This window comes from Chiloscyllium plagiosum, chromosome 15 (genome assembly GCF_004010195.1).
Source record: "Chiloscyllium plagiosum isolate BGI_BamShark_2017 chromosome 15, ASM401019v2, whole genome shotgun sequence".
NCBI classification, from domain to species: domain Eukaryota; kingdom Metazoa; phylum Chordata; class Chondrichthyes; order Orectolobiformes; family Hemiscylliidae; genus Chiloscyllium; species Chiloscyllium plagiosum.
This window is the reverse complement of record NC_057724.1, coordinates 46,030,821-46,058,283: the sequence shown is the minus strand read 5'-3', so window position 1 is coordinate 46,058,283 and position 27,463 is coordinate 46,030,821. Positions and strand designations below refer to the sequence as shown.

Sequence of the window (27,463 nt, the reverse complement as noted above, 5' to 3'; positions counted from 1 at the left end):
ATCCCTGATGAAGGGCTTTTGTCCGAAATGTCAATTTTCCTGCTCCTCGGATGCTGCCTGACCTGCTGTGCTTTTCTAGCACCACTCTAATCTCTGAATGACTAGTATACCACTGGTATACCACTATTTCCCCTCTACATTTATTACCTTTTGGTGAAGTTTTCATTTCAGGAACTTACAGATACCTGCTCAAGGACCCTCCTGGCTGATCCAAAAACAGACAAAGAAAATTACAGAGTAGCGGGAGCCTTATTTCAATTTGATATAACACAGCACTCAATCTAACATTATATATAAAGCATTCAGATATATTCCATTCACCTCACTGAGCAAAAGTACTCACCATAAATTAATTATAAGACATTTTACTTTGCTTTTGGAAAAACAAGGAACAGGTAATGGGAATATATCCAAAGTAGTAAAATTCTAAATGGATGGCAGAACAGACAGAACCAGGACTGTGAATATATAGATTTTTAAGTATAGGATTGCTTCCAGCATGTTAAGATCTATGCCAGAATTGTCAAAGATGATAATTTATTCCATTTCACATTTTTAAAATCTTTTACCCTGCTCTCCTTAAGATATAGGAGCTGCATGAGAAAAAGAGGAAGACTTCCTGATAAATAGAAAATACCATTCACAACCATACTTACTGCCAATGAGATCATTTGCTTGAAGTGTATTCACTGCTAGACTGTATAACCATAAGCGGCTAGTTTATGGTTGGCAACCCCCCACATACAGCAGACAATATATTTTTATCATGTTCTCTGAGGGATAAATATTAACAGGGCATGGGGGAAACCTTTTGGTCCTCTCTAAGACCCTGCTATAGGGTCATTTACACCACCCAAGTAAGCAGATGGGGCAATGGTTTCATGTCTCATATCCTACGCTGTAATGCAGGAGAGTCACCTTTGATCTTTGTGCTCAAGACTTGAGACTTGTATCCACAACCTTTATAGTTCAAAGGTGAGTGTGCTACTATCTGATCCACAGCTGTGAGCCAATGAATTGCTGTCTCTTAATCTAATCAATTAAATACCCATTATCTGGTGTTATAAAAGGAGAACCATAAGTAAACCTGATCATGCCCCAATTCAGCTTCACATCTGCTAACTTTCTACTGGGGATGTTTGATAGTGATCAAGAGCTGAAACCTTTGCTGTTTTATTTATTCCATTATAACTCAGGGAACATTGGCAAATTCCCACTTCTCAGCTGTTGCCATGTCTTTATTTATCCAACTCAACACAGATTATTACTGAGTCCGGAATAAACACAGGAAATGCAGGAAATATTCAGCAGTTTGGCAGCATCAATGGAGACAAAAACAGGGCTAAGTCTTCCCAGCTCTGTGGAGAGAGGTTTGGAGCTGAGGACATCAGGAAGCTAGTAAGAAACCTCATTAAGATGGCTGACAAACACTATCCTGCCTCTGGGTGACTTTCCCATCTGCAGTGGGCTATGGGAGCTAAGAAATTTTACAGAAGCAGGCAGTCAATGAAGCCATTAGCAGTCTAAACCAAGGCCTATTTTGAAACAATGCTGCAACTTTTCCAATATCGGAGAGACCAATGTGTCCAGAGCCCAGTAAAACACTAGACGCAGCTTCTCAGGGGAAGAGCAATGGATCATGTGTGGTTAAGTTAATTGATAGCAAGGGGAGGCTGCTCACTGAAGGCCAGAAATGACCATTGGAGAGTTCAATCCTCGTCATTATAGCGCCTCATCATACTATGTCATCTTTCTCACGACTGAAGGAAGATCTTGATGAACGTCTCCACTTCAGGGAGCCTTCAAGGTCTCAATATCCTGTAAAAGCACTCACCTGTCCTGGTGGGGTTGCTGTCAGCTGTCCTACTGGTCTCAAAAGTTCCTTGATGTATCTTTTGTCTTTAATTGGACAACAAATGTCTGTCTATCTCTGTTTCTCTCTCCACAGATGCTGTTTTTCATTCAAATTTCTAGCATTATCCATACTTTGGATTGAATCTGGTGAGTTGGCTTATTTCTGTAGCACGTGTTTTTTTCCCCACAACGAGGCTATCAATAGAGTTCCCCAGCAACAGAAATGTTTCTGCCTCTAGGCAGTTGTGAAGCTTATCCTATTTTAAGGCATACTAAACCTAATCACTGAATCAGCTCAAGATTAAAACCACTACTTACCAATCAGTGGGTATGGTGTAGCCTCTTTTCCTGAAATCACCCAAAGCTGGTAATTATAAGCTCTGTCCTGTTTGATTTGTAAATAAAAATCAATTAATGTTATGATTCAATTCACATGAATATGAGCAGGCAAACTATACCTCAAAGTCCAGGATTTCTGTTCAGTCATGAGGGTTGTAAGGGGGGGGGGGGGGTGGAAAGTGAATCAATTGTTGGTGTGTAATTGGGGTTCACAGAGGTGGATGTTGGATGGGGGTGCGTAGTTGTTTCTTTTCGGTAGATGGAAGTTGATTTCCATTCATGCATGGGTGGTTGTCTACAGCACTGCTAATTCCTGCCCATGTGAAGGAAGGGTGATCTGTGAGGGCAAAGTAATCTATAAACTTAATGAAGCCAGGAGGGAAGGTTCACTGGAATTTTCATTCACTTTGTTCACCCAAGAGGGTTTCCAGTTTGTAATACTGATTGATAGAGGTGATTACTGCTATAGCTTAGGAGAAAAATAGAAGATTGATGTTGGCCATGACCTCTTCACCCATATAGGTGGGTGGAGTGCATTATATTCCCATTATTTACTTGGAAATGGGAATTTACAGTGGTGTAAATAATTAACAATCTAAGACTTAATAGCATTTCCGTATTTCTTCTTGCATTTTGGTAGTGAATAATTTAAATAATTGGATTCTTTTTGTGATTTATTGATATATGGGTACATCAACACAGTTAGCTTTCTGGAAAATTATGTAACAGCTAATAAAAGGTATTTTTAATTAAGTTCATACTTTGCTAAGTACCTATTCACTTAACGAGACAAATATATCTGAATTTTGTTTGCTATGCACACATAAATATTTCAAACTAACGTCTATAATAATTTTCATTGCACAGTTAAAAGCTACAGCCTGAAATATTTCAATCTAAAATGTTCCATCACCAAGAATAACTCTGAAAGACATCAAACTGTATTGACTTTTATGAATGGACTCCATGGCCTTAAAGGAACACGCTCCCGCAATGGAAATTGACCACCAATCAGAAAGCTCACAAATCTCTGAATCAATATTGACCCAGACACTAACAACTACCATGAAGAGAAAAGCAAATCTGAAGCAATAAAATTTGACAAAATTTCAGAGCCACTGTGTTGATTATTCCACCTGTTGAAAATTGTAACATTTATCACCCCAACTGCGTTTCTTGGAAAAATGCAACCTCTAACCCACTGTGGTAATGTCACTGGCAATTTGTCAGTTTATATTTACCAATTTTGCATCTAATAAATGTTCATAATTTGTGAGATATCATACTCTAAATATTACATATTGTTACAGATACAAAAATAATCTAAAAGATGCCACTCACTGTACCAACACCTGAAAGTTACAAGTTTACAATTGGCCTCTGATGTTATATGGATACCGTCTAAAATTACATATTGAAACCAAATGGGTATCCATACATCAATTTATACTTCAAATTCAAAGTTATCTGTGAGCAGGACTTGGGAGATCGCCTCATGCACAGTAAGTGTAATTGATGTGTAATGGTTCGTAAGCAATGTACAAACATAAAACAATTCAACTTACTTTTGCATTGAGCTGTTGAGCTGCCATTTTAATTACCTTTCTCGCTGTATCTGTGTTACCCACCATAAGTGTTAATGCCTAGTAAATCAAAAACAGATGCCCGCGTTAGTTTCATCTGAACATATTTTAATTTTTATGTTTTTCAAGAATGGTATAATGTATTCAGTCATAAATTATAGAGCTTTAAATTACAGAAGGAAACCCTTTGGATCATCCACACCAGTGTCCACACCAGTCATCAAACACCTAGCTCCATTTATCCCAGCAAGGAAATTCCTGCTGGTTACCATACACTGTCCTCCCTCAGCTGATGAATCACTACTGCTCTGTTGGACAATGCTTGGAGCAAGCACTAAGTGGGGCATGGGTACAAAATGTACCTTAAGTGGGGGATTTCAATGTCCACCACCAAGAGTGCCTTAGCAGCAGCACTCCTGATCGAGCTGATTGGGTCCGAAAGGACATAACTGCTCGACTGGATCTGGAGCAGGTTGTGAGGGAACCAACAAGAGGAGAAAATATTTTCTTGACCTCATCCTCATCGATCTGCCGGCTGCAAATGCATCTGTCCATGACAGTAAAGAGTGAGAGTGTCCAAAACACAGTCCTTGTGGAGACGAAATCTCACCTTCACATTGACAATATCCTCCATTGTGTTGTGTGGCTCTATCACTGTGCTAAATGGGACAGACTTTAAACAGATCTAGAAACACAAGGCTGGGCATCCATGAGGCGCTGTGGCCAATCTATAGCAGCGGAATTGTATTCCAACTCAATCAGTAACCCCATGGCCCAACATATCCCCCACTCAACCATTCCCATCAAGCCAGAGGATCAACCCTGGTTTAATGGACAGTACAGGAGGGCATACCAGGAACGACACCAAATGAGGTTTCAAACAGGAATAATAGCATCCCAAACAGCATAAGCAGCAAGTGATAAACAGAGATAAGTGATCCCACAACCAACAGATCAGATCTAAGCTCTGTAGTCCTGCCACAAGCAATAAGAAGAAACCCATTCAAACATGGGGAGAATGTGCAAATTCCACAAAGATAGTTGTCCCGGAGTGGAATTGAACCTGGTTCCCTGGGGTTGTGAAGCAGCAGTGCTAATCATTGAGCCACCATGCTGCCTCTGAGCCACTGTGCCACCCCATATCTGCAGGTTTTCCTCAGGGTAGTGTCCTAGGCCCAACCATCTTCAGCTGTTTCAGCAATGGCTTTCATTATAAGGTCAGAAGTGAGAATGTTCACTGATGATTGAACAATGTTCAGTACTATTCGTGACACCTCAGATACATGTTCAAATACAAAAGATCTGGACAATATCCAGGCTTGGGCTGACAAGTGGCAAGTAACATTTACACCACACAAATACTAGGCAATGGCCATAAGAGACAATCTAACCACTGCCATTTGACATTCAATGGTGCTACCATCACTGAATCCCTCACTATCAACATCCTTGGGGTTACCGTTGACCAGAAACTCAACTAGATTCACCACATAAACACAGTGGCTGCAAGAGCAGTTCAGAAGCTAAGAATACTGCAACGAGTAACTCACCTCCTAATTCACCAAAGCCTGTCCATCGTCAACAAGGCAAAAGTCAGGAGTGTCATGGAATACTTCCCAATTTTCTGAATGACTGCAGCCCCAACAACTCGCAAAAAGCTTGACACCATCCAGGACAAAGCAGCCCTCTTGATTAGCACCACATTCACAAACATCCACTCTATCCACCACTGGTGCTCAATAGCAGCAGTGTGTACTACCTACAACATGCATTGCTGAAATTCACCAAGGATTCTCAGACAGCACCTTCCAAACCCATGACCACTTCCTTCTCGATGGACAGGACAGCAGATACACGAGAACACCACCTGCAGGTTCACCATCAAATCACTCACTATCCTGACTTGGAAATATATCACTGTTCTTTCGCTGTCACTGGATTAAAATCCTGGAATTCCCTCCCTCGCAGTATTGTGGATCAACCTACATCATATGGACTACAGCGGTTCAAGAAGGCAGCTCACCACCGCCTTTTCAAGGGCAACTAGGGATGGGCAATAAATGCTGGCCACCAGCAACATCCACATCTCATGAATGAAAAAATAACTCGGTTATTTACACATTCATTCACTCACACACTCAGTCACTTGCACGATCATTTACTCACACCATCAGTCACACACATTGAGAAGCTTTGGGATCTTGAAACGACAGAAAGCTGTAATCAGTGGGTCTGGCTTCTGTACAGATTCACTTTGCTGCCCCCTCTGAGGTTTAATGTGCTGAAAGAGTTCTGCAAGCTTCTCCATTGGAAGTTTGAATAGAAATATCAGAGGAAAGGAATTTTATTTTGGCTAGTCACCATTGGAAACAGGTATTCTAATCCTGATTGGAAAATTTGGGCTATTACCATTTTCAGCATCTCTTAAAGCCTTTTCTGAACAGAAACCATTTTTCTAATTTCAGCAAAAACCACAATCTTAATCACATGAAATTTGAAAAATCTGTCTTTGCCAATATTTATTATAAATTAAGTTAGAAGCGACAACACATACTGAAGCACCACTCTGCATTGTCATCACTAGCATCTTCATTGACATCTTCTTGGGATATTCATCTTGCTTCATCTCTTTGATTTGCCTGTGTACAGAAAGTGTTGTTATGATTAATATCTCTGCACATAAACTGCTAACAGCAATTTGACATCAATAAATAATCTGCTTTGTTCTTGCACAACCGAAGAAGATCTGAAACAATATATTCCACAGGCAAATAGCATTGCTGAGAATCAAGAAAATATTTCTTCCAACTTTCTTCTTTCCGTTCCTCTTGACTCCTGTAAAGGATTACAGTTTGCTTGATACCAAAGGTTCTTCAGTACCTTTTCAAGTAGCCACTCCTTATCAAATAAAAGCAAAATACTGTGGATGTTGGAGATCTGAAATAAAAACAGAAAATGGTGGAGAAGCTCAGCAGGTCTGTGGGGAGAGAAGTCAAAATTAGAATGGTGTTGGAAAATCACCACAGGTCAAGCAGCATCCAAGGAGCAGGAAAATCACCAATTCGGACAAAAACCCTTCATCAGGACCTGATCAGCCCTTCCTGATGAAGGGATTTTGCCTGAAATGCCGATTTTCCTGCTCCATGGATGCTGCCTGACCGGCTGTGCTTTTCCAGCACCACTCTAATCTTGACTCTAATCTCCAGTATCTGCAGTACCCAAGTCCTGTTGGGAGAGAAACTGAGTTAATGGTTTGATTCAAATGTGACTCTTTTTTGGAATTAGTTTTGGAAACAGTTCGGAAGAAGAGTCGTTGGGCTTGAAACAGTAACGCTGTTCTCTCTCCACAGATGCCATCGGACCTGCTCAGCTTCTCCATCACTTTCTATTTTATTTAAATCATTCTTCATGTGTCAGCTTTGACTGTGACTCCCAGCAGGCCATGTGACTCGGGCATGATAGGCAAAAAGCCATCTTCTGAATATCCGAAGTTCTCATAAAATTTCCAGTTCAAGATCCTGGCATGTAATAAGGAGCAGGAACTCTGGCTGATATTTCTAGTCTGGAGTTAAATATGATTCAGTTGAGATATTTGCAGATCAAAAGTGAAACCAGGGATCTTTTAATCCTACAGAATGATGGGATTTCCTCCCTCATCTCAGATGTTTAGTCACAATGGTGACTGTCCCTTCAGTGTTTTAACAGCACAGGACTTTTAAGAGATGGAGCATTATGAGCAGAGGAGTTATTCTTCATGTCTGTTGGCATATGTGGAGTATTATCTACCACCAAGATTTTCAAATTAGGTAAAAATAACCAGTAATGTCGGTAACAATAAGCCTAAGAAGGTAATGTTTAGCAGGGAGACTGTAACAAAGCTGGTGAAATCCCCATATTTAATGCCACAGTAAAATATGCAATATCTGAATGACATTGACTGAGAGCATATCCAAATACTTTGAGCACCTTTCACCCTAACACTTCAGTAACAGCTAGCTTTCAGCACACAGATATATTGAGGAAATCATAGATATATCTTCTAGGAAGTAGAAAAATCTCATTACTGTTGTCACTTAACAACATAAGGAATGTGACAGAGTAATATGATTTTAGATAGCTTTTGCCAATTAAGCACATCCATACAATGTTAAGCAAATTTCTCATCTGGGTGTCAGCATGATGTGGAACCAGTCAATTTACACTTGTCTGAAAGCTGCTTATATGTTCATTTTAAAGCAATCGTCAATGTTACTACACTTCAGGAAGCATGAAGAGGGGCGACTCAGATTTCCTCATGACCAATGCAGAAACAAACTCGGTGCCGAGAATAATGAAGCTTAGTATGCAACTGGAATTGTATCATGTGAATCTTAAAGCAGTTTTCATTTGTCTAAAATTATAAGAAGCATCCCTACTGAGATTTTCCAGAATAATTGTCGTCTGTTGTCTGTAATCTTGAGGAGTGTAAGCAAAGCCATGTCATAATAATATAATTAATTATTATCAATACAAGCAAGTACAATATAATACACCAGATTTATCATCAAGCAAGACACTTTCCAAGCAACACCAAAGCTGTTCCAAAGACGAATCACAATGAACTTGAAACATTAACTCTGTTTCTCTCTCCACACTTCTGAGTTTCTCCAGCATGTTCTGGTTTTATTTCAATACCAACTCTATACTATTTATTAAAAGAGACAAATCAACACTGCAGATGTTAGTGTCCAGATCCTCTTAACCATCATGTTTAGTTCTTCAAGTATTATCTATGAACATCTTAAGCTTAGGTCTTGATATTTTGTAGCCAACAATAATCTTAAGATCAAGGTGGTGTTTGTTTACTCCATGTGAAATGGGGGAATGCTACCAGATAGCATTAGCACAGTAGTGTTTGGGCTTTAACTCAGGTAAGCAGTGGTAGCCCACAGACTCTTTCACATCATTCTTGTGAATGTAGTAAGCCTGTTGGTCAGGCTAAAAATGTCCATTGACAAGCTGATGGCAATCTAGTAGCCCTGTACTTCATTGAGAGAATAGGTATTGATTGAAACAGCAATGTTGGTTGCAGTTAGTAGCATCTGAACCCAGCCCACAGTAACATTTGGATTACTCCTGGACAACATTCCAACAGCAAGTTTAAAGATTTGTTCACTTTTCAGTGAACCTTCCTAGAAAGTATAGAAATGTAATTATCAAATGAGAGCAGGTCAGGATCAGGTTGTGATGGTCTTTACAACTGAATAGCCAATTGAAACTCACTATCACGCGTGAAGAAAGTCCCAATGGCGAGGTGGCAGAGAGTGGCAGACAAGAGAGAAATCAAAGATTTAATATCTGTTTTAATGTGGTTTTGTCATGGTAACATCACAGAGGCACCACTCTGAACCACATAAAACAGTCTATGATGTAAAGAAGAATTGAAATTCTTACCATTGAAGTGCTGAAAGCCATTTTTCCTTTGTTTCTGTAGAACTGAAAGATATTTAGGAAAGATTAGTTAAGTTTTTGACACGTTGCATTAAAATGTCTCCATTACTCCCTTCCGGAAAATTTAAACAGAAATTTTCAAAATGATCTTTCACCTAAAAGTGATCACGCAGTTAGTTGTGGGCCATCCGATCACAAAAGAATTTTCTGGAGTTGTTTTCCTCTCACATACTTCATCAATGCAGAAGGCTGTCCACATTTCACACAATCTGACCTGATTCTTCAGCTTTAAATTAGTTGAAGACCTGTATTGAATTAAAGAATGAAGTGAAAAAACTAAACACGTCTCTGGGAGATGATGAGCACAAGGTGACTTCTGCTGGAAAGTGTTTATGTGACTATTAGATGAAAATGAAGTTGGCTGTGTGGCTTCCACAGTTGAATAACCAGGTGGCATCTACTGTTTAGGCTCAAATATGAAGAATTGCCAGTTGGATGAGATAATGGAGGGCTACTAGCTCCCATGCATGCATAATCTTGCAAAGTGTCAATCCTCAAGAAAAAAGAAATAACAGTGATGTTAAATGAATATGTTCTCTTTTCCAATTTCAAGCACAGTACTCCAGTGCATTACCTCAATGGCGTTTGGCCATCTTAAATCAGAGAGACTGTCCTCCTTCAATCACCTATATTCTACATTCCTCAAGTACCAAATAAACCTTTTGTAAAATATTAATGTTTATATCTATTTCATAATGAAAATTTTTATCTCGTCTCATACGTGAGTCAGTTCCAGATACAGTACTATGTTTGCTGAATGTGTTTGCACCATTTAGTAAAGGCAGAACATCATGTTTCAGTTGGAACATACTGTGCTGCACCCAAATAAGGCAGTGGGAGACTGGGCCAGGAGCCCAATTCCTCAGCATTATAGATAAACCAAACATATTACTGAGAGAGAAGCAGCAGAGGTGGAGTTAAAGAAATCTATTTTTTCATCTCTTTATACAGATGTGATGTTTTTTGATATCTTTGTAGATTAAGTTATAATGTGATAGTAAAGTGTAAAAAAAGTGTCACTTTTTACATCCCTTAGTTTGCTATTCGGAAGCACATTACACAAAAAAACTGTTAGCTAATAGCTTACCAAATGACTTAGAAAAATCACCACAATGAGTTTCCCCTTGTTGTTTTGATAAATAATTACAGTATACATAAGGTTAGCGATTTTTGAGATTTGTAGCTCAGGTTGTTGATAAGTATGTAAGTTAGCTCGCTGAGCTGGAAGGTTTATTTTCAGATGTTTCGTCACCATACTAGGTAGTATCATGAGTGAGAGTCTCCGGTGAAGTGCTGGTGGTTTGTCCTGCCTCTCTATTTATAGGTCTTGGTTTCTTAAGGTGGGTGATGTCATTTCCGGTTCTTTTTTTTAAAGGGAAGGTAGATAGGGTCTAAATTGATGTGCTTATTGATGGATGCCTCTAAGAATCCTCGTGTGTGTCTTTGTTTCATCTGTCCTAGGATGTGTGTGTTGTCCCAGTCAAAGTGAAGTCCTTCTTTCTCTATATGTATGGAAACTAGTGAGAGTGGGTCGTGTCTTTTGGTGGCTAGTTGGTGTTTGTGTATTCTGGTGGCAAGTTTCCTGCTTGTTTGTCCAATGTAGCGTTTTTTACAGTTTTTGCTTGGTATCTTGTAAATGACGTTAGCTTTGCTGGTAGTATCTAATGGATCCTTTAGTTTCATCAGTTGCTGTTTAAGTGTGTTTGTAGGTTTGTGGGATACCATAGTGCCAAGGGGTCTGAGTAGTTGGAAGTTATTTCTGATATGTCTTTGATGTAAAGCTATAGTTTTTGGTTGCATTGTGTCCACTTGTTTAGGTTTATTTCTGAGGAATCAAACCACTTTTACTGGGACAACACACACATCCTAGGACAGATGAAACAAAGACAAGCACAAGAATTCTTAGAGGCATGGCATTCTAACCAGAACTCCATCAATAAACATATTGATTTAAATCCCATCTACTTTCCCTTAAAAAAAGAACTGGAAATGACATCACTCCCTTAAGAAACCCAAGACCGATAAATAGAGAGGTGGGACATACCACAGCGCTTCACCAGAGGCTCACTGATGACGTTACCTAGTATGGTGAAGAAAAGTCTAAAAACAAATCTTCCAGCTCAGCGAGCAAACTTACATACTTAGAATATATAAGATTTACAAATCCTTTTCCCATATTACCTTTCATAGAGTGCAGAATTGTAAATTGAGGGTATATGAGCTAATAATTATGTAGTTGGTTGATCAATGATAACTGTTTGAAGTCTGTGGTTTTTAAAATTCATTCATTGAACATTAATATCACTGGTAAGGCCAGCATTTTCTCCCCAACCCTGATTGTCCTTGAGAAATTGGAGGTAAGTTGCTTTCTTAAGCCATTTCTAAGCATATTGTGTTCCATTGGTACATCACAGTCCTGTTAGGGAGGGACAAAAAAGATGAATTCCAGACTTAAGGTGAGAGTGATTCCCTTGGTAGGCACCATTTGACTCATGTTCATATCAAGGAGCCTTAGCATAATGAAGTAAATGGAAATCAGGGCAAAACTCTCCAGTGGTTAGAGACATACATGGAAAATAAAAGTTGGTTCTGATTGTTGAAGGTTAGTCATTTTATTCCGGAGACATTATTGCAAGAGTTTCTCAGGGTTAAAGCAAAATTAAAAGAAAATTACGACAAATGTTGGAAACCTGAAATTAAAACAGAAACTGCTGTAGAATTGTAGCAGGTCTGGTACTATCTATAAACCATCAGATTTGCTAGTTTCTTCAGGATAGTGTACTCAGACCAGCCATCCTCAGTTGTTTCATCAATGACCCTCCCTCCACAAAGTTAGCGTTTGGAATGCTCCCTTCTGATTGAACAGTGTTCAAAAACATTCACAACTCCTCAGATACTGAAGCAGCCAGTATCCATATGGATCAAGATCTGGGCAATAATCAGGACTCATTAGTAGAAAAAAACTGTGCCAGGCAATGACCATCTCTAACAAGAAAGAATTTAATCATATTCAGTGGCATTACCATTGGTGCAAGTCCCACCAGTGGCATCATGAGGTTTACCATTGACTTGAAACTTAACTAAACTAAACATATAAATATTATGGAAACAAATGCATGTCAGAGGCATGAAATTCTTCAGCAAGTAACTCAGCTATGACTCCCCAAAACCTGTCTATTTTCAGTCTCTGAGTACAACTCTGATATCTCACAATATCATTCGCATCAGAGCAGCTTGCTAATTGGCAACCCATCAAAAAGCCTTAACAATTCATTCCCTCCATCAGCAGTATTATACACTCTCTACAAGATACACTTTAGCGACTTGCCAAGTTTCCTTTGCCATTATAAGTCCAACCTTTGACTTCTACCACTTAGAAGGAATAAAATCTCTTCTAAGCTATAGACCATCCTGGCTCAGAATGATATTGTTGCTCCTTCACAATCAGTGGGTCAAAACCTAACAGCAGCAGTGTTGGACTGCAGTGGTTCAAGAAGGTGGTGCACCATCTCAAGAACTCACCCTCTCTCCAGAATGTGGTAGTTGGTAGGCACTGGTGTGATGCATGGTAACCACATCTGCAGAATGTGTTGGCAGCTTGAGGAACTTCAGTTCAGAGCTGATGATCTAGATTCCAAGCTGAGGACACTGTGACACATAAAGGAGGGGAGAGGTACCTGGACATTATTTTTCAGGAGACAGTCACACTCCTTAGATTGATTACATAAAATTTAGTCTGTAGTCTGGGACAATAGGGTGTGGCTGCAACTGAGGCAGGTATTGAGATCCAGAATTTAGCTTTGGAAAAGCCTCAGCCAGTTCCCTTGTCCTATCTTTACAAACTTCTTGTTCCTGGAGGATGACAGAACTGATCACAGCACCACGGTGTGGAATGCCATTCAAGTGAAGGGAAAAAGAGAAATGCAGTAGCAGCAGTAGAGACTAGTACATTCAGTGAATAGATACTGTTCTCTGAACAAAAAAACAGAGGTCCCAAAGGCATTTGATAACGTGGTGCCAAGGTTCAGGAAATGTTCTCTGAGCTTGAGAGGAACTTAGAGTGGGAGGAATGGATCCAGCTGTCGTGGTCCACACAGGGACTTCATTTGAATGCACACAACATTCATAACAAGATAGATTAGTCAATGGTGCAAATAGAAATAAATGAAAGTGACTTTTTAACTAATAAAAAATGTGGCTGCAAGATGACTAAAACTGAGAACTCGATATTCAAGGATACTCAATATTTGGAAAGAATAGGCAAAAAGGAAAAGGAGGTGGGGGTAGATTTGTTAATAAAGGAAGGTATCAGTGTAGTGGAAAGTGGTGAGAAGGTAGAATATAGAACAGTACAGAACAGGAACATTCCACCATATCTGTGCCAACTATGGTGCCATTCCAAACTATTTTCATCTATCTGCACATGGTTTATGTCCCTCTATTCCCTTCCTATTTCATGCGTCTGTCTAAGTTCTTCTTAAATGTTGATATTGTATCTGCTTCTACCACCTCCCCATCAACATGTCCTAGGTGTCTACCACCCTCTGTGTAAAAAACTTTCCTCACATATCTTCTTTAAACTTGCCCCCTCTCACCTTAAACCTATGCTCCCTAGTATTTGACATTTCCACCCTGAGAAAAAGACTCTGACTATCCATCCTATCCATACCAATCATAATTTTCTTTACTTCTGTCAGGTTGCGCCTCAGCTTCTGACACTCCTGCAAAAACAAAATTTGTCCAATTTTGTTTTATAGCTAATACACTCCAATCCAGGCAACATCATGGTAAACCTCTTCTGCATTCTCTCCACAGCTTTCACATTCTCCCTATAGTTTGGCAACCAGAACTGCACACAATACTCCAGATGTGACCTAACTAAAGATTTATATAACTAAAGTTTTTACACAGCTATACGTGAAATAGATCATGATATGGTATTGGTTTGGATCGAAATAATGAAAAGCAAGGGAAAGAACTCACAGGTGAATGTTGATAGGCTCCAAAGTATTTCCTTACTGTCGGATAAAGTATATATATTGAGAAATAAAGGAGGCATGTCTGAAGCACATTAAAATTGCCATGGGGGATCTTCATCTAATTCGTGATAACAAATCAGATGGGCAATAGACAACGAATTTATATAGTGTATCAGGATTGTTTCTTAGAGCAAAATATTGCACAACCTACCCAGGAACAGGCTAATTTAGAACTAGTAATGCATAACAATGTAGGATTAATAAGAGATCTTTCATTTAAGAATTCTCTAGGGGGTAGCAATCACAATGTGGTAGAAGGCAGAACTAAAGTAAGTGTATGACCTGTGGAGGATGCAACTAGGGAATTAATAATAGGGAACAGGGAAATGGCAGATAATTTACTGATAATTTTGCATCAGTCTTCAAGTTGGATTAACGACAAACATCTCAAAGATAAAAAAAACAAGTTGCTAAGTGAGGCAGTGAAGGGGCAGAGGTGGGTGTCGTTGTCATCACTAAGTAAAAGTGCTGGGAAGCTGAAAAGTCTGCAAGTGGACAATTCACCCAGAATGGAGGGACTACATCCCAAAGTTTTGAAGAAGATAACTGAGGATTTTGTAGAAGCATTGGTCGTGATCTTACAGGAATCACTGAAATCTGGGACGATGCCAGAGGACTGGAAAATGGCTAATGTAGCACCCCTGTTAAATAAGGGATAGAGGCAGTTAGCCTGACGTTGGTTTGTGGTAAGGATGAGATTGCAGAGTATTTGAAAGTGCATGGTAAAATAGGGCTGAGTCAGCAAGGCTTAGTTAAGGAGGGGTCATGCCTGTCAAACCTGTTGGAATTCTCTGAGGAGGTAACAAGTTAGACAAAGAAGAGCTAGTGGACATGATCTATTCAGATTTCAGATCTCCAGAAGGCCTATAATGAGGTGCTGCACATGACACTGCAGAATAAGATAAGAGTTCATGTTGTTAGAGGCAAGGTATTGCCATGGATACAGGATTGGCTGTCTGGAGGGTGGCATTGGGTGGGGATAGAGGTGTTTTTTTCAGGATAGCAGCCAGTGATTAGTAAAGTTCTGCAGGAGTCAGTGTTGGGACAATTACTCACATTATACATTAGCAATCTGGATGAAGGAACTGAGGGCATTGTTGCTAAGTTTGCAGATGACACAAAGATAGGTGGAGGGCCAGGGAGTGTTGAGGAAGTGGACAGGCTAGAAAAGTGGGCAAAGAAATGGCAGATGGAATACAATGTGGGAAAGTATGAGATTATGCACTTTGGTAAGAAGAATAGAGGCATAAACTATTTTCTAAATGTGGAAAGGCTTTGGAAACCTGAAGCATAAAGGCACTTGGGAATCCTAATTCAAGATTCTCTTAAGGCTAATATGCAGGCTTAGTTGGCGGTCAGGCAGGTAAATGCAATGTTAGCATTCATTTCAAGAGGGCTAGAATACAAGAGCAGAGATGTACTGTTGAGGCTGTATAATTCTCTGGTCAGACGGTGTTTGGAATATTGTGAGCAGTTTTGGGCCCTGTATCTAAGGAATCACGTGTTGGTATTGGAGGGGGTTCAGAGAGGTTTACAAGAATGATCCTGGGGATGAAGGGCTTACCATAGGAGAGTTTGAGGATTCTGGATCTGCACTCAATGGTGTTTAGAAGGATGACGGGGAGTCCCATTGAATCTTACAGCATACTGAGACATCTGAATAGAGTGGACATGGAGAAGACATTTCCACTAGCAGGAGAGTCAAGGCCAAAGAACACAGCCTCAAAGTGAAAGGACAACCCTGTAGAACTGAGATGAGCAGGAATATCTCTTCAGACATGAGGCAGTTAATCAGTGGAAGTCATTACTGCAGAAAACTATGGAAGCAAGTCATTAAGTGTGTTTAAGATAGAATTAGGTTGTTTCTTGATTAGTAATGGGATCAAAGGTTACAGGGATAAGGCAGTACACTGGGATTGAGAAATATATCAGCCATGATCAAATGGTAGAGCAAGCAGGATGGACCGAATGGCCGCATTCTGCTCCTATATCTTTTGGTGCTTTGGTATTGTGCCATTGGGAGGAAAGATCTTGCAACAGTCTCTACTATGAAGACCAAAGCTTTTGTCAAACTAATGGGCCTAATTGTAAACACTCATCGAGACCTAATGGCCTGTAACCAAGAGTTTTAAAAGCAGCAGAGATAGTGGAGGAGGCATTGGTTTTGCTGGAATGAAGGAGTTGACTGCTCAAGAATTACTGAATAGATTAGGTGCTATTCATTACAGTTCAGAAGAATGAGGAGTGTTCATGTAGAAACAAACACAATTCTGTGGGGGCTTGATAGGGTAAATGTTGAGAAGATGTTTCTATTAGTGAGGAATCTCAAATAGGGGGGATAGTTACAGAATATGGGAACATGCACTTAAGATTGAGATGCAAAGGTATTCCTTCTCCCAGAAGGTAGTGAATGTCTCCAATGTTGTACCCCAGAGAGTTGTGGAACCTAGATCACAGAAAGTATTTAAAGAGAAGGTAGATAGATTGTTGAAATATCAGGGAGTTGAGGACTATGAGGAGCTGGCATGAAATAAGAGTTGAGGCCTAGGACAGATTAGCGATGATGTTGTTGGGGCTGACTTAAGGGGACATATGGTCTCCTTCTCCTTCTAATTTTGATATTCTTAAGGTTAGTAAGAAATAGGCAATATATGCTGGTCATTCGAGAGCTTACATTCCCATTAGCTATATATTCATCAATGATAGATCACCCAGAGATAGTCATGTAATAAAGATGAATTGTAAATGAAAGGCCCATCACAATTTGTCACAAGGCAAAATGTTCAACAAGTAATAACCAAACAGTAACATATTTCAAGCAAAATATATAATTTGGGATGTTGTCAGTTAGAAGTAGTGCACATGGAATGCTTACTTTGATTTTGTAATCACCAAGACATCGCTAAAGAGGAAGAGATGCCTCTCCTGTGTCTGTAATCCTGTCGTCAGCTGGACTCGCTCATCCATGATAAAGGCCGTAGTGGGGCTACTGAAGGCTCGAACAAGTGACTTGCTGTCAGGAGATGTAGGGGAAATCAATCCATCTCTAAGAAGAAAAATAAGTTGTCACAAAAAAAAAATCCAAGTTGTAAGAAAATGAATGGAATTAATTATAAAAATTTGTCTGAAGAACTTTGGTTGTTATGTTGTACATCAAGGAAATGTGATATACTATTTTAACTTCTAACCTTCTCAGTCAGCAGTATCTTCTCAGACCCTGATGGGCAGTGGTAAGTTAGTTGGTATAATCTGCCAGGTGTGGAAAAGTAAGGTTCTTGATATTGAGAAGAAAGTTTCCAATTTTCCACCCAAGGTTTTAGTGCCCAGACATGAGTGTTACTTGTGAAGAATGAAAGCCTACTTGCTCACATTAGCATCTCACTATTACCTAATTTCACCTCATTTATATGAAGTTTGCTATGTGTCCTGGCAGTGGAAAGAGTCTACACATCATCAATTCCTAACGTAAAAGTCTGTGTTGGGAAGATCTGACAGCTGCAACTCACTGGTCTCCATTTAGATATCCATCTTGAATAATATTCCCCAACATCTCAGGCCATGCACCAGGAGTGATCCACAGAGGTTGGCATTGGCAAAACACCAGCCATACCACATCATTAAGATATATTTAGAGTCACTTTTAACACAGTATAGCACTTCAATATTGCACTTTAAAGCTCACTGCCACCTTTCATAGGATCATCTCTGGGTTTGAATGCTCACAGCATCTCTGCTTTGTCTTTTAGCGGAGGCAGGTAGGCAGCTTGTCATGTTTGGCAGCAATGAATAGTCAAAGACTATAATCAGTCATGGTGCTGGTGCTTTGTCAGTCAAGAAGGTTGGTGAGATGCACTGGACGAGTGAGTAGGAAATGCAGAGGGGGAAGGGTTAGTAGTTTTGTGGGTGAGGTGGGTGAGAACAATCGAGAGAAGATGCTGCATGCAATAATGAGAGTAGTAGATCATGAATTTCAGTGAGAGGTAGGTGCAATGGCAGTGTTAGTGAGTGTGAGGTAGGCAGAGAGAAGGTGGTGGCATTTAGCCTTGCAGAGCGCAGAAGGTGATGAAATTTCTTGTGACGTTGCTGCACATTCCCCTAGACTGTAGATCAGCGCACTGACCCAGGTGGCTAGTTCTGATGGGGCTGCTAGTACTTGACATATTGCACAGCTGGGGTTTAAATATGGCATCTGTGGGATAAACACTGAAAGAACCCAGAACTAATGAGCATTTTTCCTGCAGCTGAGCACAAGATAGCATGAGAGCAGCACCATGAAGAACTGGTGATTACTAACTGAGGTGAGCAGCCAAACATTGCATGTGATAACTGACAGGAGCTCACAGAGAGAAGTCCTCCAGAAAGCTCCTTAAAATTGGCACTTAGTTGATTTTTGCTAAAATTCAGACTAGTGTTTCCTTTCCAAACTGCCTTGGACTGTTTTGTTGCATGCTAAGCACATGACAGTTGCAAATTGTTGTATTTCTGTCCAACACTTTTTTAGGGCTGTATTCCAATCTGCCACTTATTTGAGGGCAACTCTTAGGAATTCTACATGACTGGCGATCTGTGATTTGCCATATAATGAGTATTGGATTTAAACAGCATACAGTAGCTGTAACCAAGGGAGTGCAGGCACTTGCCCACAAGACGAGTGAAAAACCAAGATGAGCCTATTCTATGAATCATATTCAATTAATCAATTCTCAGTATTCACACATATCTTTACATGAAATTCAACATGTAGTACTGATGTTTAGTATATAATGCATTTCCCCATCGACTATATTTCAAAAATACTTTTTTGGCTGTAAAGCATTTTGAAATCCTCAGTTTCCTGAAACATTACATAAATGAATTTTTTTATTCATCTTCTGAAATTAATGCAAAAACCTATTTTTAAAGAATATAGTTGATGCAGATTCAACTGCAATCTTTAAATGGAAATGAATTGATATTGGTTGAGAAGGGGTATAGAAAGTTAGAGAGATATTAATAGAACTGCTTGGTTTTGTTTCAAGGCAGATCAGGGAAGGAATTAGTGTTTCTTAAAATAGAGCCTCAGTGGATGATTGTAATGTAGTCGGGGGATGGGTGGGTTGAATTTTGTGATTTAACAACCACAAATGAATTCTGAAAGGGTCTGAGTTAAATAATCTTTTTCAATCTACACTTCTAAAATTTTTATAATGGTGGAATACTGAAATGTTTTGTTTTAACCAGCTCTATTCATGTTTGCTGCAGATCCTGAGATCATCTATGGAACGTGTTTCATTTCTCCCACATTGAAATCCTCTGGAATGCAATTCTACTCAATACATTTACCAGATGGATTCAAATTGACATTGGGTTCACATACATTACAGCACATTTATTGAAGTTATTTTGAAAGTTTTCTTTTAAAACATCTATTGGGCTGAGTGACAGGGGAAGATTAAATGCCTCCTTGATTCTGTTGTGGTGCAACAGCCATGCGCAACAGGTTTAGAATGTAGCATTTGTACTATCCCGTCTGGTCCTCACTGACAAGGTCATATCATATGGATAATTACCTAATTTGCATGTTCAATTTTTTTCAGCATCATTGCCTTTAATCTTCCAAAGGATATGTGTGCTCAATGAATTCATACATTTCAACCATGACAGGTTCCCCTCCAAGATTCCCCTCCAACCTGATGGGTTTGATGGAAGCATTGTCATCTCTGGTGTAAGTCACATGAACAGTAAGTGGGGACAAGTGCAAATGCCCCATCATTAGCTTACCAACTTGGATGGTAAGAAATTTGGAAATTGCTGGTTGTCTAAAGGTCTCCCACCAATCTTTAAAGAAAGGCGACTTTTATGGTGGTGGGTAATGGGCAAAAACATTATGAAACAGCAAGCAAGTTGACTCTGACCATTAGCTTGAAGGCTTTTTATGTTATGATGGAAGTGTTGATTGATCAAATTGTCAATAGAAAAGATGTCTTCTTCCTTTTAGATGGACAACAGATGTGAAGAAAGTGGTGGCAAAGCATGTCAATGACCTCAGCATTGTTCTTGGAGGCTAGTTGCCAGCACTTCTGCTTTCCTGTTTTAATTGCTCAGGATATGAATATTTTATCAATCATTCCTTCATTGCCTCCTCTGGCTCTCTTCAGTGTAGCTTCCACCACTTCGCTACATTTTCATTCTCGATAGGATGCACAGTATTAAGCTGCATAAGAATACCATAATCTATAACCCATCCTAGTCACATTCTGATCTGAAAATATTTTACCAGTTCTTCATAGTCATTGGGCCAAAATACTGAAATGTCCTCTCTAACAATAATGTGATGTACCTGCGCCACACCAACTGCAGTGGCTTGAGTAGGCAGCTATCTAAAATTTGTTTTTATTTATTCAAGGGGTGTGGGTGTTGCTGGCAGGACCAGCATTTATTGTCCTTCCCTTGTTGCCCTTGAGAAGATGGTGATGAGCTGCATTCTTGAACTGCTACAGTTTTGATGCTGTAGGTAGACCCACAATGCCAGGAGGGAGTTTCAGAATTTTGGCCCAGTAACTATGGAATGGTGATGTTTTTCCAAGTCAAGATGGTGTGTGTCTTGGAGGGGAACTTGTAGGTGTTAGCGTTTCCATGTATCTGCTGTCCTTATTTTTCTAGATGGAAGTATTTGTGGGTTTGGAAGGTATTGTCCAAGGATACTTGGTGAATTTCAGTAGAGCAGCTTGTAGAATGTACACACTGCTGCTACTGAGTGTCAATAGTGGAGGAAATGACTGTTTGTGCATATGGTGCCAATCAAGCCCGTTGCTTTCTCATGGATGGTGTCAAGCTTCTTAACTGTGGTGTGTTTGGTCAGAATCCTGATATGCCAGGATTCTGGTAGAGGGTAGACAGGCTTTGAGAGTCAGGTGATGATTTACTCGCAACAGGTTTCCTAGCCTTTGACCTTCTTTAGTAACCACTGTATTTTGGTGGCTAGTTCTATTGAGTTTCCGGTCATTGATAATCTCCAGAATGTTGATAGAGGGGAATTCAATGATGGTAACCAGTATTTCCATTTATTTAGTTTTCTTCCATGTGGACCTCCAAGGGCCATGTGCAGCAGCAACTTTGTTACTGGAAGTAAGTGCAGTGAATGGTGTTGATATACCAATCACCATACACAGATCAGAGGTACATAGTTTAGAGGGAACACATATAATACCATTGAATGTCAAGGGTCAATAGTTAGATTCTATGCAGTTGAGGAAGGTCATTGCCTCGCATTTGAATGGCGCAAATGCTACTTGTCACTTTTCAGCCCAAGCACAGAAATTGTCTAGATCTTGCTGCATTTGGATTTGGACTATTTCAGTATTTGAAGAGTCATTAAGGAAGTTGAATATTGTGCATTCTTGGTGAACATCTCCACTTTTGATCTTATGATGGAGGGAAGATCATTAATGAAGCAGTTGAAAATGAGCAGAGGAGATTGCCCCGAGGAACTCCTGCAGAGATGACCAGCCTCCAAAAACCACAAACATATTCCAATGTTTCAGTTACAACTCCAGACAGTAGAGAGCTTTCACTCTGATTCCAGTTGACTTTAGTTTTGCTCGGGTTCCTCATTAACACATTTAGTCAGATGCTGTCTTGTTTTTCTGAGCCACATTTCTGGAACTTAGCTCTTTTGCCTGCATTTTGTCTGTACTAAGGTTTTAACTGAAAATGCAGTTGAGACACCATGAAGTTAAATACAATGGATGTCCAAAGAGACTTGGGAGTTCAGGTGAATAAATCTTTAAAATGTCATGAACAGTTGCAGAAAATAACCAAGAAAGCTAATGGAATGCTGGTCTTTATATCTAGAGGGTAGAAGTACAAGGACATTGAAATAAACTGCAGTTATTTTAAAAACCCTCAATAGACACCATTTTGAGCACTGTGAGCAGATCTGGCCACTACAGTTCAAGAAGGATATACTGTATTGGCCTGGGAGAAATTATACCGTGGGGTTACAGGAATGATATCTGGACATCACTGGTTAGGTTATGAGGAGATACATATGTACTAGGTCTGTTTCTCTATCATTTAGAACGTTGAGGGGTGATCTGATCAAAATCTTCAAGATACTTACTGGAAAAGACAATACTTTTTCTATTGAGTGGGGATTGTAGAACAAGGGACATAGATTGAGAATTAGGGCCAGACGGTTCAGAGGAGTGATTGGAAGCACTTCCAAATACATTGGACAGTAGACATTTGGAACTCTCTTGCACAAATAGCAGTGGATGCTGGATCAGTTGTTAATTTTAAATTTGAGAAACATGAATTTTTGTTAAGCAAATATATTAAGAAATATGGGCCAAAGGCAGTTATATGGAGTTACGGTGAGCCATAATTTCATTGAATGGTGGAAGAGGTTCGAGGGACTGTTTCTATGTACTGAGGTTAGAATCTGAGTGGTCTTGGTCGCACCTGAACTGTGTGCCAGTGAACAGACTATTGCTGAACAAGTGCTGTTTAATAGCACTGTTGATGACACCTTCCATCACTTTACTAACGATCTGATGATTCAGGGGAAAGGGCAATAAATTCTGACCTTGTTAATACTGTCTAAATCCCATGAGTAAAATATGAAAACAAACCTGATGCTCCCATATAACTGTTTCTCCCTCTTTTCACATTTGCTGCTTGCATTCATCATGAAGCTCATCCTTCTAAACTACTTTTGAAAAGCTTTAAACTGAGCATATGTTTAAAGACTTCTAGACCTCAAAAACTGAGTGCAATGCTTGGAACACTTAAAGGTTCAAAATATGCTACACAATTATAAGCATTTTGAAATTATTAAAGTAACAATATTTCTAATGCCACAAATTATTTCCCAATATCTCAAAAACTTTCTACAGTTTTACCTAAGAGTTGCTCATCTTTTAACAAGATTGGAAATAGTTGTTGTGATTAGTGCAGTCATTGACTTTTGGGCAGGAACAGTAAATGGTTGTAGTATCACAACAGAGACAAATATTGTGTTGGGAGGCACAACTCAGTCATTTGCCCTTTATTTCCATTTATTATTGTGGCTTCCATATGTTTGTAGTCGTGCTTTGGGCATCTAATTTTAAGTCCTTCTGAAAATTGAAATCAAGCTTAATTTTGTGCTTCAACCATGCACTCTACTTTAGCTGTCTTGAAGCACAAACTGTGTAGTTGCATTACTAATACATCTTGTCTTATAACATGTTAAAAATATAATCCACATAAACAATAAGGTCTCAGATTTGAACATTCTATGTAGGGTTAATAGTTTTCATCTCCAGCAGTGGTTGAGGTGCAATACTTGGACAAGGGAAGGAAAAAAACATGCCAGGATCCTGTGTTTTAATGTTTTTTTTTCAGTGGCACCTGATGATGTGTGAGTTTGTGCTACCAATACGATCAAGAGGCTGGAATTGAATTCTTGCGATTAAACAGTTTACTAGTGAGTAGGATAACACAAAAGAATGCCTTTTGGCCCATCATGTCTGCATCACCAGTTTTCAAGAATAATTCAGTTAGCCCCACTTCTTTGCTCTTTCTCTGTATCCTTTTATTCAATCTTTCAAACATTAATCCAATTCCCTTTTGCAAGCTATTATTCAAAGGTGTGCAGGCTGGGTGGATTGGCTATACTCCATTGTCCTGTAGTACCCAAGGATGTGCAGATAAGGTGGATTAGTCATGGGATAAAAACCCCATGTGGGTTATGGGGATAGGGTCATTGAAGGGTTGGGTCTGGGTGGCATGGTCTTCAGAAGGGCGGTGCAGACTCGATGGGCCAAATGGCCTATATCTGTGCTGTAGAGATTCTGTCATTCTTTGATACTGTTCTATTGAAACCGATTATTTAAACATGTTTTTCCTCATGTTGCTGCTGGCTCCTTTACCAATCACCTTACATTTGTGGCCTCTATTTATCAACCCTTCAGCCATTTAAAACAGTTTATTTTTCCAATACATAAATAGTCATAGATAACAACATATTCATATGAATAATAGCCCATTGAGCAAAATACCAGAGGTTGGCCCGTGCGAATGAAATCAAACCCCAACAAGGATCAATGAATTCAGGACAGAACGGGCAGGAAGGAAAGAACAGTTATCAAGAAAATTACTAAGAAAAATGGGTTAAGTGACTAATGAGGCAACAGGAACAAATCTTTAATTTACAGGGATACAGTTGGTTATACAAGACTAAACTTATTCTCTTGGTACTGTACTTCGAGAGCGAATTTTGAACTAGTTTTTTTAAAATTAAAAATATTTAGGTAATATGCCAAAAGTTGTAAAAGTCAGTGATTACCAATAATGGTTCTTGCAGTTTTCCTGTGCGTCAGTACAGCATCAAATCAGTGACAGTGAGAGTCTGAACCTGCTTTTAGGTTGAATAAATTCAGGCTTCTGTAAACAGATCAGGAGCAAGAATATTCCACTAATGCTCTTGTAGACTAAGCCAAACTGACAACAATTAATTACAGAGCAATATATCAGTGCAGCTGTTTAGACTTTTCAGTTGTAATTTCTAAGACAGAGATAAGATTTGCACAGCCATTGGCCAAATAAAGGCAAGAATTTCTGAACAACGAATGATGGCTGAAAGCTCACTCTGATCTTCAGCTGCTGGGAAATAGTGCTACTGAGCATGTACAGTACATTCCACAGGGTGCATGAGTACTGAGAATGATGCATTTCATAGCCAGAGGACAGTTTAATGTAAACTGCACCATCAATGAATTACAAATTTCAATTATGTTACATACACACAATATTGTTGGAATATATGTTGTACTTATTGTGCATATGTAGGGCTGATTACAGGACTGATATTAGATAACTACATGAATTTAAGTTAGTTCTTTATGGGGAAAAGCTCTTTTAAAAATAATTAATGTACATTATAAGCATCAGGCAGTTCAAATAGTTATTTTACGCATTTCACAGATAAGATATAGTTACCCAGGATACTAACAATAAAATACATATTTTATGCATATCAAAATAATCAAAACACTCATTTTCATCAAGGAATGATGAAATGTTTAAGAAGATTGTTTCAGAATGAAATTTTAAAAAGTGTCTCTAGAAGGTCATGTTGCATCTGTACAGGACATTGGTTAGGCCACGGTTGGAATATTGCGTGCAATTCTGGTCTCCTTCCTATCGGAAAGATGTTTGGGTGACCTTATAGAGGTTTACAAAGTTATGAGGGGCATGGATAGGGTAAATAGGCAAAGTCTTTTTCCTGGGGTCAGGGAGTCCAGAACTAGAGGGCATAGGTTTAGGGTGAGAGGGGAAAGATATAAAAAACACCTAAGGGGCAACTTTTTCACACAGAGGGTGGTACGTGTATAGAATGAGCTGCCAGAGGAAGTGGTGGAGGCTGGTACAATTGCAACATTTAAGAGGCATTTGGATAGGTATATGAATAGGAAGGGTTTGGAGGGATATGGGCCGGGTGCTGACAGGTGGGACTAGATTGGGTTGGGATATCTGGTCGGCATGGACAGGTTGGACCGAAGGGTCTGTTTCTGCGCTGTACCTCTCTATGACTCTAAGTGAATATATCTGTAAAAGTCCATGATAGAACAGGTTAGTTTCCTTGACAAATTTCCCCTTGTACAGTAAGGGGTTAATACCCTAAACCTTAATGTAAGTTTTGGGTCCCAAGTTGTCTCTTCTTGACCAGCTAAATTTACTTTAATTGTTCGGGTGATGGTCCTTTAATTAGTATGAGTAGCAAATCCAGTCCATCGTTTGGCGCATATAGCACTTTACACAGCCACTAGCCAAGAGGACGCTAGTTGATGTTTGCCATACTAGGATCAATGGGTATTGCCAGTGTTGCAGGAGAAAGTGACGACTACAGATGCTGGAGATCAGAGTCAAAACGTGCTGGAAAATCACAGCCAGTCAGGCAGCGTCCAAGGAGTAGGAGGGTCTACGTTTCGGGCATAAGTCCTTCATCTGTAATGTGGGAGTCACCCACCCCCACATTCCTGATGAAGGGCTTATGCCCAAAACGTTGACTCTCCTGTTCCCCAGATATTGCCTGACCTGCTGTACTTTTCGAGCACCACATGTTTTGATACTGCCAGTGTTGCAGCAGGCTCAGAAGAAAAAGGAAACCTGCATGCCCTCAGACCCAAGTAAGTCTGGGATCTCACCAGAGAAAGGTTTGTGGGTCCTAATACTAGGAGTCGGGCATGTTGAATGTTGGGGGGCAAAACTGTAGAGGGGTGAGAGTCGGGGAATGGAGAGGGTGCTCAGATTGGCACTGACCAACAACTTGCAGAGCTAAATTTGCCAAACCACACTTTTTGTTCATGCCCCTCCTGACATAGAGTCATAGAGATGTACAGCATGGAAACAGGCCCTTCGGTCCAACCCGTCCATGCCGACCAGATATCCCAACCCAATCTAGTCCCACCTACCAGCACCCAGCCCATATCCTTCAAACCCTTCCTATTCATTAGATCAGTCCACATGAGGCCCTAAACAGGGCATTATCTTCCATTTAAGAACATCAATTTCACCACAGGTCTGTATAAAATCCAACAACTCCCCTGTTGCCTATAAAGTCATGTCATGGTAGGCAGGCTAATTATAAAATTTCCTAATTTAAGGGGTCACCACCTCTGTTGCCAACAATGGCAGCTTGAGTCCACTAGTTCTTTCACTGGAGTATGGTTCCATGAGCAATGGGCAGTACATTCTCCAAGCACAATATTTTCACATGCATATTTTTTTAAGTTTGGAAATCAATACAGCTGTGCCTGAATAATTTCTTGTCTGACATTTTTACTCACATATTCCAGTAAAATTTTAGCTTGGCAATAAGATGTGAGAATATAATTTATTTTATGTCTTTTTTTTAACTCAGGAGAGATGAAGTTTCTTACCGTTTCTGACTGCAGACCTCTGAGAGCAAACAATGCAGCAATAGTAATTTGTTTTTATGAAGCCCATCTAATATAGCAAAAATGACTTTCTCCTCTGTTTTTGGTTGCACTTCAGTCCCATGCTCCAGATTGTAGAGGGGGGAGGGTAGGTCAGAAGACCTCCTTGTGGGTCTGCTCCTGGGCCTGGCCAAACTGGCCATAACCAGGTACAGGCAGCAGGCCGTGGAGGGGTCTTTATGGCCGACTGTCAGAC

General features: G+C 39.8%; 1 protein-coding gene across 4 annotated transcripts in view; it reads right to left on the bottom strand.

The window, feature by feature from the left end:
* Nucleotides 1–27,463, bottom strand: part of arhgap20b (Rho GTPase activating protein 20b) — a 110,110-nt gene that overhangs the window by 36,570 nt on the left and 46,077 nt on the right. For 3 of the 4 annotated variants that reach the window (XM_043704831.1, XM_043704834.1, XM_043704835.1), the window contains 6 exons: nucleotides 17,181–17,351; nucleotides 9,362–9,511; nucleotides 9,210–9,251; nucleotides 6,331–6,415; nucleotides 3,759–3,836; nucleotides 2,173–2,239 (listed from right to left, as the gene is read on the bottom strand). In XM_043704831.1, the coding sequence (XP_043560766.1) occupies nucleotides 2,173–2,239; nucleotides 3,759–3,836; nucleotides 6,331–6,415; nucleotides 9,210–9,251; nucleotides 9,362–9,511; nucleotides 17,181–17,351 (593 nt within the window). The remainder of the gene's footprint in view (nucleotides 1–2,172; nucleotides 2,240–3,758; nucleotides 3,837–6,330; nucleotides 6,416–9,209; nucleotides 9,252–9,361; nucleotides 9,512–17,180; nucleotides 17,352–27,463) is intronic. The other variant, XM_043704833.1, reaches the window with a different exon arrangement.